The 13,551-nt window shown below is 38.2% G+C and overlaps 1 protein-coding gene across 3 annotated transcripts in view; it reads right to left on the reverse strand.

Moving 5' to 3' along the window:
* Positions 1-8,663, reverse strand: part of ADGRV1 (adhesion G protein-coupled receptor V1) — a 583,497-nt gene extending 574,834 nt beyond the window's left edge. For all 3 annotated transcript variants that reach the window (XM_074383772.1, XM_003920760.4, XM_074383777.1), the window contains exon 1: positions 8,503-8,663. In XM_074383772.1, the coding sequence (XP_074239873.1) occupies positions 8,503-8,524 (22 nt within the window). In that variant the 5' untranslated portion in view covers positions 8,525-8,663. The remainder of the gene's footprint in view (positions 1-8,502) is intronic.
* Positions 8,664-13,551: the final 4,888 nt, after the last annotated feature.

A 13,551-nucleotide genomic window follows, 5' to 3' on the forward strand; every position in this document is an offset into this window, starting at 1 on the left:
AGCAAGACTCTGTCAAGAAAAAAAAAAAAAAAAGATTAAAAAACTGGCAAACTTTGGCTAGACTAAGGAAAAAAAGGAAGAAGATTTGAATTTTAAAATGAGACATTCAAAAAGGGTCATTGCTAACAACTTTACAGAAATAAAACTGAGTATATAAAGCATGACCATGAACAACTGTATGCCAACAAATTAGATAACATAGAAGTAAGCAAATCCTTAGGAAGATACAAACATCCAAAACTGGCTTAAAATAAATTAAAAATCTGAATATGCCCATAACAATCAAACAGATTGAATTAGTAATCACAAAACGTACCATGAACAAAGTCCAAGCCCAGATGGTGAATTCTACCAAATGTTTAAGGAATAATTAACATCAACCCTTCACAAATTTAAAAATATATTATAAAAAACAAGACTTTCCAAAGCATTTTATGAGGCCAGTATTACCCTGATACTAAAACCAGACACAGACATTATGAGGGGAAGAAAAAAAACCACCTAAAAAAAAACACTAAGACAAATATAGTTTATTAATATTGACACAAAACTCTTAACAAAATACTAGCAAACCAAATCCAGTAACATATAAAACAAATTATATGTGATATAACCAAGTTAGATCTATCCAGGAATGCAACATTGGTTCACCATCAAGAACCAATTAATGCAATGTACCAAATTAATAGAAAAAAGTAGAGGGAATCACATGATCATCTTGACAGACACAAAAAAGCACCTGAAAAAATTCTACATCTTTTTATTTTATTTTTTTTACAAACTAGGAATCAAGGAGTAATTCTTCAATTTGACAAAGAGTAGCTATAAAGGGTATCCACATCATACTTAATGCTGAAAGATCAAACGTTTTCTATCTAAGATCACAGGACAAGACAAGGATTTCAGCTCTCATCATGTCCTTTCAGCACTTTACTGGAAGTTCTAAGCAGGACAATTAGGCAAGAAAAAGAAATAAAAGACATCCTTGGAAAAGATAAATTAAACTATCTCTAACTGCAGATGACATAATATTGAATATAGAAAATCCTCAAGATGCCACACATAAAAAATAAATTAGTTCAGCAAGGTTACAGGATACAAAATCAATATAAAAGAATCAATTGTTATTTTCTGTACATTAGTAATGAACAATTTAAAAATGAAATTAAGAAAATAATTCCATTTACCACATAATTAATAAAACAACAAAATGCTTAGGAAGAAATTTAACAAAAGATGTAAAATAATCAAGACTGTGAGGTACTGGCAGAAAGACAGACAACTAGATCAATGAAATAGAGTTGAGTTCAGAAACAAAACCATACATTGATAGTCAATTAATTTTTGACAATGGAGCTAAGTCATGTCAGTGATAAAAGAATAATATATTTGGCAAGTGGAACCTAGACAATTGGATATCTATGTGCAAGTGAAGGAAGCTGGACCCTTATATCATAAAAAATTAACACAAAATGAAATAAAAACCTAAATGTAAAAGCTTTCACTATAAAACTCTTAGATGAAAACATGGGTACAAATCTTTGTGACCTTGTATCAGACAACAGCTGGTTAGCTGTGACACCAAATGCATAAGCAACCAAAGAAACATTAAATAAATTAATTCATAAAAATTAAAGACTTTTTGCTTCAAAGGACACCATCAAGAAAATAAAAGACAACCCACACAAGGAAAAAAATTGCAATTGATGTTATCTGATAAAGGATTAGTATCTACAGTATGTGAAGATTTCTTGTAACTCAATAAAAAACAAAAAACCTATTTTTTAAATGGGCAAAAAATCTGAATAGAAATTTCTCCAGAGAAGATACACGAATGACCAATAAGCATATGAAAAGGTTTCTACATCATTAGTCATTAGGGAAATACAAATCAAAACCTGAATGAGATACCACTTCACACCTAATAGGACAGTTAACATAAAAAAGACAGAGAGAAACTGAAACTCTCATAAATTGCTGATGGGCATATAAAATGGTAAACACATTTTGGAAAACAGTTGGAAATTTTTCAAAAAATGAAGCACAGGATGACAATATGACCTAGCAATTCCACTCCTAGATGTGTAACCAAGAGAACAAAACCCATGTCTGCTTAGAAAAACTTGAACAAATAGCAGCATTATTTATAATAGTAAAAAAGTAAACGAAACTCAAACATCCATCTATCTGTAAATGCATAAATGAAAGTTCTTTAAGAAGCCAAGGTGGGTGGGTCACCTGAGGTCAGGAGTTCAAGATCAGCCTGGCCAACACGGCAAAACCCCATCTCTACTAAAAATACAAAACAATCAGCTAGGTGTGGTGGTAGGCACCTGTAATCCCAGCTAATCGGGAGGCTGTGGCAGGAGAATCGCTTGAACCAGGGAGGCAGAGGTTGTGGTGAGCCAAGATGGTGCCGCTGCACTCCAGCCTGGGTGACAAGAGCGAGACTGTGTCTCAAAACAAAACACAACAAAACAAAAAATCACTGCTGGGAATACAGGAATGAGCCACCACGCCCAGCCCCAACTTTTTAAATATGTTAAATACCACGGAAATGTAAACATTGAAAGGTGATTTTTTAAATATATGTGAATTATATCTCAATTCGAAAAACAATCCAACCTTCTTTGCACTTCCAGTCATCTCTTTCTCTTCCTTCAACTTTTCCAGTCAGGTTAATCTAACATGTGTCTGGGACTAGACACTTGTATTATTCATGCCTCTACACCTTTCATCTAAGCTATTCCCAGGCCTTTCTATCTCTTTCCATTCCCTTTCCTCCATCATTTTTCAAAGTCCCAATCAAGTCCCATTTTTTCCAGAACACTCTCCAACCTTAGCTTACTAGTCTGCCAGAGAACCAACAAGCTCTCTCCATTTCATTCCATCAGCACTGTTGAATCTAGTTAAATGAAACTAAGCATTCTAACTATAACGGTAATAAAAGCTTTATAATCACAGATTGGAAATATAGATGAAAATCAATTGTTTCACATATGCTCACAAAACTATACTGATCACTTGTAAGACTTACACCTAAAAGATTTCTATTATGCCTTATTTCAGTTAAATATTATTTGAAGAATGGGAAATGTATTATTTTACTTCCAAATAATTATATAAGTATAGCTATGCAAAAATAGTAGTGTGCTAAAAGATGAGCTATACTGAATTACTGATCCATGACATGGATTACAGGACAATATCATTCTAATTATCCTAACAAAAGGATTAGCATACCATACAGTGGTTTCTTCACAGGAATAAGAGTGTATACATGAAGCACATTAATACTACCTGATTGTCAAAATTCATGACTAAAGAAGCTGACACAATCTTAGTTTCAATTAGCACACAGCACAAAACCTTTATTTCCACAATATGCCTCAGAGCACTTATTCATTTGTTGTAACACTTAAGAATCTTTTCTCTTTTACACTTATTCCCCACAGAATTCTTTCTGGCATAAAGGAACTGCACCTTCTTTGTTAATTTTGAGTCATGTTAACTGAATTAATACCAGTATGTATGCCCTATGCTTACTGTGCATACTGCACGCAGAAATAAACCATTAACAGTGCACACAATGACTTTCTAGAGTTGCATTTTATTTGAAGCTATTCTGTCTTTCAACCTGTGCCACATTTCAATGATGACTATTTATAATTACAGTCATCCCCTTATTTGCTTGGGATTTCATTTTCCTTGCCCTATGGCACCCTACAGTTGAAGGCAAGGAAAACTCTCCATTGATTAGTTATTTAAGACCAGCAACAATAACTATGCTGGAGAGAAGCCTGCTTGGAGAGGATTACATAAGACCTAGCACTCAACAGCCTCAGACAGAGAGCAGAAAATTATAAATCCAAGTACTTCGTTGCATGTAACCAAATTGGCTAGTTGAAATGCTAATTGCCTTTCAGCAAAACTAAAGACAGACAGGGGACCTTGTGCTTCAGAGAATGAATGCATTTTTACTCCACTTTTATACTATTGTCTTGCTGAGAATCATTTGAAATCTATTCATAAAGGTAGCTCTTTCCCTAACCTTTAAAATGTGGGAAATTTATTTAGCTCCTACCAGCACCTCAGACGTGCTGATGCGCCAAGATGCGAACAGATGGTTGGATTAAAGCCATGTTAAGCCCCTAATAAAGTGAAGCATGAAAAATCTCTATGCTCAAATGTATAGTATAAACCAAGAAAATATGCCTAGGGAACGAAGTTTTGAATAACAGATAGGTTTATGAAATTAATCAAAAATCATAATCTTCAAAACAAATGTTTTCAATGTAATTACATTTGAAGGAGAACTTTCGTCTCTTTCAAAGAGATGCCCCAACTTTTCTTTATATTTAATAATTTTGTGAGTATTACTTCAAACCCATTTATGGACAATGATTCCAGCAGCCAGTGTTTCCCTTTAATATAAAAGAGGGTCCATTCCAGCTTTTCAGAATCCTGAATAAATGAATGAGAAATGCCCTATCAGCATCTTGCCCTTGCTTTGAGGTAAAGCCACACTTAACGCCTGACTGCACCAGAAAAGGGCCCCATGACCACCTGCCCAGCAGCTGGGGGAGAGACTTAGTCTGGTACATTTTTAAGTGTATAGTGTGTCACAGTAGAATCAGAAAACACAGCCTTTGTATTACCACAACCGTTTGTGCTTCAGCTCCACCCTTCTCCTCTATCACACCTAACTCAGGACAACAGAGATGGGGTGCTGTGGCTTCCTGTGTGGCCTAACATCCTGGTATACCGGGGAACCCTCCATGCATGCAAAAGATGCTCCCTGTGCTCCCAATCCTACCTTGTGAAAGGAAAAAATTAGGCATGCAATGTGAGGAAATCAACTTTCTGTACTACTCCATTCTACATGGAGTAGACTCTGGTTTATTAGTTGTATGTTTATTTTCACTGCTCAACAAATACCTTTATTTATATAAAGTCTGAACTGCCCAGAAGTAATGGAATACTAAGACTAAATCAAACTTTACCATAAATGGTTTCAATAAATAATCACGCTCTCACTCTGATTCGACATGAGTTAAGAGAAGAGCTCTCTGGCTGGATGTTCACCAAAACCTTTAGACTGGGGAGGTTCTGGTGACTTTTCTTTATTTCTTTGCTGTGTAAATTTCCTGCATAACTTTGCATTATCTTTGCAGTCAGAAAAAAAAGTTATTTCTAAATCAAAGAACAGAGTGGGGGTGGGATAAACTGAACTGTGTGTGATACTTAGCTATGTGATTTTCCCCCCAAAATCAGGGAAATACAGTTGGCCATGGTGGCTCACGCCTGTGATCCCGGCACTTTGGGAGGCTGAGGCAGGTGGATCACCTGAGGTTGGGAGTTCAAGACCAGCCTGGTCAGCATGGTGAAACCCCATCTTTACTAAAAATACGAAATTAGCCAGGCATGATGGTGCATGCCTGTAATCCCAGCTACTTGGGAGGCTTAGGCAGGAGAATTGCTTGAACCCGGGAGGCGGAGATTGTGGTGAGCTGAGATTGTGCCATTGTACTCCAGCCTGGGCAACAAGAGCAAAACTCCATCTCAAAAAAAAAAAAAAATCAGGGAAATATACATCCAAATCTCTCTATGGTAACACACTGCATTTTATAACCAAATTAAACAATTATCTAAGAAGCTCACTATACTTCGTGAGCATCTGTAAATTATCTAGTTGCCCTCTACATGGAGTGAAAAACGGTGATGGCATTATGCTTCCACTATGTAGATTTCAGACCTGGTACCTAAAATAATGACTTATAAAGGCAAATAAGCAACAAAATAATTTATGCAATAGATTAACCATTATGTTAAACCCTGTAGATATTACATAAGAGAAATACATAATACAGTCACTGTCTTCAAGGATTTTCCATCCTAATGGGGCAACCTTGAAATTTTAAATAAAAGTATGGCAGCGATATAAGAAAGGGCATGAGGTGGCATTTGTTTGAGTGACAACAAATCAAACAATTAATGACCAAGTTAACCCATCAGGATATTTCTTAACTAATATTTTACAAGAATATACAGGTGACTAAAATGTGTGACCTTAAGTGGATCTTTTAACTTTTCTAGGTCTCAGCTTCCTCAAAATAAAGAGTTGGTTTAGTTTGGCTCCAAGTCTCCTTCCAATGCTTCAAGATTTCATGTTATGTTCATAGCCTAAGAATTTCAGAACAATGAACCATCACACATTTAATTTAAGATAAAAAGTATTTTCTTTGTGGGTCCTCCCACAGCATAGATCTTTCTGCCTCAGTTTCTTCATCTGAAAATCAGAATAATACTATTTAATTTGTAATTCAATATAAAATTACACTAATAAAGGGCTTAAGAGAATTCCTGGCATACAATGTACATTCAATAAATGTGGCATACTATTATCATTCAACATGGTAATATGAACAAAAGAGTTCAGTCACAGATAATTCCACTCTGAACACCCTTTTTCCTTGGGTGTAAGCATTTTTGTCTAGTAGAAAGACATCTGACATACTTAATATTAGCATTTGCTTAATACTAGCTTCCTCTCTCTCATTATTTTTCTAGTAGTTATTATTACTGTAAAAGCATTTGTGTTCCAAATACATCTCATATTATCACTTTCTGAAAATAAATACAATTGGCATTCAATTAACATACAGCATAAATGTGTAACTTATTAAGATATAATAAATGGAGACTGATACAGCACCTATATATTTAATGGTATCAAAACTCAGTGATACATAACTTACTTTCGCCCCATTATGGACTCTTACGTTAGCCCAAGAGTACTTCAGTTTATAGGCAATTTTAGCTTTTAATCATCACATTCCGTATAGCATAGGTCCTAAGTGCATTTGGGAAAAATATTTGACCCAGTTCTTATAAACTGGAATTCTGGGCAAGGAGCTTAAACTTTTCATTCTTTGGTATCATTATTTATAAATTGAGATATACTACTCTTCAATTTATGATGGTATTGTGTTAAACAAGATAATCTATATAAACGGTTTCTAAGAATTCACAACATAGCATGTATTTATTAAGGAGTGACTGCTATATTTATTCATCATGGAAATGAGAAAACGGAGGTAGGATTCAGTTGTACTTCCGTTGCGTTTTTTTAAAGTGTATATATCTTGGTTACTTCTTATAAAAGTAGTATAATTTCAGAGATATAATATTTTTAGCTGAAATAAACCTTTGCAACCACCTAGCCCAATTACTTTATTTTATAAATGAAGAAACTAATGCCTGGAAGGATGGGTGAATATCCAAAGTCACCGTGTGTAAATGGCAGAGCCAAAACATTATACCTAATCACAAATATCTAATATATTTTATTATAACACAGTTCAGGGTGTATTTGACATCTCCCTGTAACCTACATTTTTCTCAAATTATATAGGCAGAATAGTTTGCCACTTAGCCTAAGAAATTACCCCAGAATAAATTATTGGTGTTCAGTTGTATCCTGCCTCAGATATCATTTTTTCTCTTCTTTATGATCTGTTGGAAGTTTTTCGCTGTTGTTTGATCTGATTATTTTGATAAATTACACATAAAAGGAGAAAAAAGCACTTTAGTAATTTAAAGTAATCATAACTTCAGTAAGAATTTCTAATCATCCTGTATTCGTTAAAGTATTTTTTGACTTGCAGCCTAATTCTCAGTAATTATACATCCTTAAAATTTGATATCAGTTTCTAAAAGAGTGTGCAGCATACTAATAAATACATTACACACATTTTGAAGGCTGTGGATTTCATGAAGTGGGAAAAGTTGGTTTAAAACAAGTTACATGGGATAAGTTAATACATCTTAAAATCAATTTTCCCCTGACGAAATAATTTCTGCTATAATTTCTTGGTTTTAAGAAAAAATCAATTTTGAGATAGTTTTTAAACTATATTTAAAAATATATAAGCTTTTAAATTATATGTACATATATACTATTCTATAACTTCACGTTAATCCCAAGCTCCCTAAAATCAATATATTTCACTGAAATTCCTCGACGCAGTCATTATTTTGGAACATAAACAAGACTCCTTCTTAAGTTTATCTCACTCTGCCCATTATCAATTATTACCTACGGCGCGCCGTTCTTGGTCCGTTATTTTCCAGATAGACTTTTTAAAATTAAAGCTAGGGTTCGGGTTTCAAGCAGGCAGAAAAAAGGGAAAGGAAACTTTTCACTCTGCTCATTCACCTCTCACTTTCCCTGAGATCTGGCATCTTTAGAAGGTGCGAGTAGGGGGTGCAGGAACCTAACGCTCCCTGCAAAGCCGCAGCCTGGGACAGAACTGACAAGAGCAGCTATTCCCTGCTACCCGCAGCCCGCGGCGCCGGGTGCGCGCCCAGCCTCCCTGCGCCAGGCAGTGGCCCGCCCTCCGCGCCGTCCTCGCCTCCCACCTCCTGCAACAGGTGCTGATGCTGAGGCGCTCCCCTGGGGCACCGCCATGCTCGCAGCACGACCCCTCAGCCACAGCCTACCTGACCCCAGGAACACCGACATCCGCGCGCTCCCAGCGGTCTCCGTCGGCCCTCCCTTCACACACCCTCGCTCTGCCTGCCTCTCGCTCCAATACGTACTCCTAGCCGGGGCTGCTGACTCTTACTCCGCTACGGGATCAGGAGGAGGGCTCCATCCTCCTCCCCTTTCTCCACCTCCCCGCCTCCTCCCCTTGCGTCCTCCCTCTGCTCCAATAGGACCCGTGGCTCGCGGGGCAGTGCTCACCTGACCAGCGGAACGGGGGTGGCCGCCCAGGGCAGCGCACAGTGCTCTCCGCAGCGGGCCGCCAGGTCCACGCTCCGGCGTCGGGAACACCCTGCCTCGGCCATCCTAATGGACTCTTCCAGCAGCGAGGCGCCTAAGCTGACCCGCGCGAGTCCTGCCTCAGCCTGCGCTTCCCAGCCTAAGAGCGCGGTCAGCGCTTTCTAGTCGTTTCTTTGGCTAAACTTTCTAGTTGCCCCGTTGGGCACGAGGAACTCACCATGTGAACAGCGGTACACACCGCCCTGGATACGCCACTGTAAGCAATTACTAGTTTTCTTTCTGGGAAGAAAACCCATTTACTGAGTCTTGTTCCGTTCCTAAAAGAATATTTATTTTCATGTTGACCGAAGCACTCCCTAAGTTTACCCAATAAGAATTTGAGCATAAATTGAATTATCAGAAAGGACGGATCTACTGCCAACTAAACTTATAAAGCAGGGATTGGGGTCAACATCCGGGATAAATTATGTCTCCTCTTTTAAAAAATAGGATTATTAATTCCTAACTCATAAGGCTGTTAGTAGATGAACGAGATTGTGTGTGAAGTGCAACTCTTTACAGTACACCTGGCAAGTGGTAAGCCTCAGCAAATGTTGCTTATTTTTCCCAGTGCTGAAAAGTAAAGGCGCAGTGTCAGACCATACCATTAGCAATGTTCACATCCCCACCTGCACCAGAGATTTTTAAAGCAAATGCTGCGTTATTAGAATCACGGAAATTTCAAACTGAGAGCAAGGAGAAAGATTAGCAGTCCGACACCAATTCACCGCTTTTTATAGGCCAAAAAAAAAAAGGTTATCAATCTCCTCATTTTAAATGCAGCTCATACAAGTACTCTTCCTAATTGGAAGAGGAATAACTAGATAGTTACTTTGTGTTACATACTGCTGTCCAGGGGCACTAATTTAGCGTTATTATGAGCTGTTGCTGAACACTTCCTCTGAAAGCTGCAATACTCAACAAACAGCTGGGTATCCAAGGGCAAGTTTATTCAGGCTAAATGATTCTTACACAGAAACCGTGTAGGAATGCAAATGACACATCAAGGCACTGGGAAAGGTAGGGAGAAGAGCAACCTTGGTGATCCAGGAGATTGAAGAGCTTTCCTACGAGGCTCAACTACAAAGGTTGGACCTGGGTCTAGAAGCTTTAAATCCACGAGCGTATTAGCAGAGTAGACCCAGACAGACATGCTTACCAAATCCTGCTGTATGTGAACGGTAACTACAAAGCAACTTAAAGTGAAAACAGTGAATCAATTATCCATGTAGGCACAAGTAAAACAGAAAACAATAACAAAAATGTTTTCTTACTGATCATTTAAAACGTCTTACTAGCCGGGCGCGGTGGCTCAAGCCTGTAATCCCAGCACTTTGGGAGGCTGAGGCGGGTGGATCACGAGGTCAAGAGATCGAGACCATCCTGGTCAACGTGGTGAAACCCCGTCTCTACTAAAGATACAAAAAATTAGCTGGGCATGGTGGCACGTGCCTGTAATCCCAGCTACTCAGGAGGCTGAGGCAGGAGAATTGCTTGAACCCAGGAGGCGGAGGTTGCGGTGAGCCGAGATCGCGCCATTGCACTCCAGCCTGGGTAACAAGAGCGAAACTCCGTCTCAAAAAAAAAAGTCTTACTAAAATGTATATTCAGCCCACAGTGTTGTTTTCTTAGTATTTCTAAAGGCTTTATTTGTGGCTAAATATTAATTTATTAAGATCCTGGCAAAGTCAATGTCTACCAACTAAATATTTCATCTTAAATTTTGTTTCACCAAATCTCATGATTAAAACACATTCCCCACAACTGAACTTACTCAGCTTGGATATTTACTTTGTGTGTAATATTACCCTAGGCACTGTGATGGGTAAATGAAAATTTACACCCAATCTACATCAGGGAACTAAGTAATTGATTAACAATTATTACCAAGTGTTTAGGAAGCAGAAGACTCTGAAAGGCACTGTGGAAAAAACAGTTATCTCTGAAACAACCCTAAATTTATTCAGTTTGCACTCTTTTTGGGGTGAAAGCAGAATATGCCATGCAATAAGCGAGCCACTCAGAGTGTTAGAAATCTCTAGGAAGAAAAGAGTATATGGATTGCTGAAGGCTTCTCCAAAAAGCTTTGCTTTGAAGAATATACACAAGAAACCACAAGAAACAATATAGTTGGTAATTTTGGTACAAATACTTGACAAGTAGTGTAAATGCTCTCAAATGCTGAAATTATTAAACAAATGCTCATTGAACTTAAATCCAAACTCCTTACATGGACCAGGAGACCTCACATAATTCTGGTCTTCTTTTCTTCTCCAGCCTCATCTAGTACCACTTTTTTCCCATTTCACTGTGTTCCTATCACACTGACGCTTCTTTCTCTGTTTCAAACACAGCAAAATTGTTCCTGCCTCCAAGAATTTGCCCAAGCTTTTCCCTCTGCCAGGTACATTGCTCCTGAAGAGCTTCATATGGCTGGCTCTATCATAGCCCTCATTTGAGGGGTAGCTCAACTATCTCTTCCTTGGAAGCACCTTCCCTGATAACTTTCACCACCACTCTCAGCCACTACCCTGTTCTATTTAATTCCTATAATTTATCCCTAACAAATATCCTGCTTGCCTATTAAGATATTTAGGTGTTCCATCTGTCCATAAAAATGGAAGCTCCATGGGGGTAGCTTCCATGTCTCTCTCATTTGAGCTTTATACTCAGTAGCTTGAATAGTCTCTGGGTTATAGTAAAAACTCAGTACATGAAGTAAGGAGGGAAAGGAGGAAGGGAGGGAGGGAAGAAGGAAGGAAGGAAAGGAAAGGAAGGGAAGGGGAAGGGAGGGGAGGGGAGGAGGAGGGGGAGGGGGAGGGGGAGGGAAAGGGAAAGGGGGAAGAAAGGCAGGCAGGCAGGCAGGCTGGCTGGCTAATATAGCAAGGTTCTGTGAAGAACCTGAAAGCCTGTCATATTAAAAAGTTTCCCAGAGCTCATTTTTTATTTCTTTATATTTCAAATTCCAACCTTACAAAACATAAGACTTGATGCCATGTACAATACAAACATACCTGAATCAGAGATACTTTAAACCTCATCCATCATTACAACTTAGAAAGCCTTTGTTCTTCAAATCGTGTTTTGATATAGAAGAAGGAGGAGGAGGAAGAGGAGGAGGAGGAGGAAAAGAAAAGCATTACTAGGCACCTGGAGGTGGGAGGTGTCAGGTGCTACTGAGAGATAAGTGTGTTGAAAGGAAAGCTGAAGATTCTAAAGACAAAATTAGCCCAATTCCTAATTCTGCCTAAAAGTAACATTGGTGAAATATAAAGCTTTTCTCCTACAGGACTCTTCATCAAAATAAATTCAATAGCTCTAAATTCCACACAGTAAAGAGAAATTAGTTTTCTTAAACCCAATAAGAAAAGTACTGATGTCATACAGTTTTCCTTCCTATTCCAATTTAATTAGTCTTATAAATCTTCTGAAAAGATCTTTTTATTCCCTTGAAAAAGTTATTTCTCATATCCTAGGTTTCACATATCTAAGTTTAGGCATGCGTAAAGGAATTTCGCCAAAGCAACAAAATCAAGCTTTAGGCAATATCTATTCCCTCTTACCCTCCAAAATAAAAGTAGGATAATACTTCAAGATTACCCAAATCTGCCCCTCAGAGGCTTTTTCTGTTTGGGCCCTAGGTCCCAGATAGAGACAGAAAAAATAGGGATTGTCAGGAGCCACAGACCTTCACTCCTCTTTCTCGCCCCACTTTTAAGTTCAGACCCACCTGAAATCCAAAAGTAAAATAAGGCACCCAGTCATCTCAACAGTCCCCTACCCCAACGCATTTGCACACTAATATGTAGTAACATTCTCAATAAATTTTAGTGTTTATCATTTTAGAACTCTATAATTGTCTTCATCCATTTTTGCATTGCTTTAAAGGAATACCTGAGGCTAGATAATTAGTAAAGAAAAGAGGTTTATTTAGCTTACAGTTCTGCAGGCTGTACAAGAAGCATGGCACCAGCATCTGCTTCTGGTGAGGGCTTCAGCTGCTTCCACTCATGGTGGTAGGTAAAGCAGAGCTGGCAAGTGCAGAGCTCATATGACAAGAGAGGAAGCCAGAGAGAGAACTGGGAAGTACCAGTTGTCTCAGCAACTAATAGAGCAGGAACTCACTCTTGGACAGCACTAAGCCATTCATGAAGGATCCACCTCCTGGTGGATTCAAATACCTCTCATTAGGCTCCACCTCCAACATTGGGGATCAGACTTCAACATGAAGTTTAGAGGGGTCAAATGTCCAAACTATAGCAATAATGAAAAAACAAACGGAACTTAAATCCAAGTCTTCTCAAAGAGTCAGACACATAGTAGTAGGCTCTTAACATTTTTTGAATGAGTAATATGATTGAGCAAATGAGTGAGATGGAGGCCCCACTGTCAGAACCTGATTCAGAATTTGTAAGTCAAAGGAAATAATTTCCTGTCCCAAAGGGATCAGAGAATCCATTTAACAACTGAGACTACTTTAAGCCTGAGAATCTGCTACTATGGCAGAAAAAGACAAATATTCTTGGGACTTTCGGAAATAAAAAGCCTCCAAAAATCTGAGCAAGTTCCTAAACAGTCTTTCACACAGAGCTATGTATTGGTTCTGCTACTGACTCAGACATTCTGCTCCAAACTGATTTTCATTTAATTGATCTCCCACTTAATAATACTTAATAGCCTGCTGCCTCTAAGCTGCCAGACCTTGCTTTTTCTCTTCTTCCAAAAGT

The sequence above is a fragment of the Saimiri boliviensis genome, chromosome 1 (assembly GCF_048565385.1).
Source record: "Saimiri boliviensis isolate mSaiBol1 chromosome 1, mSaiBol1.pri, whole genome shotgun sequence".
NCBI lineage: Eukaryota > Metazoa > Chordata > Mammalia > Primates > Cebidae > Saimiri > Saimiri boliviensis.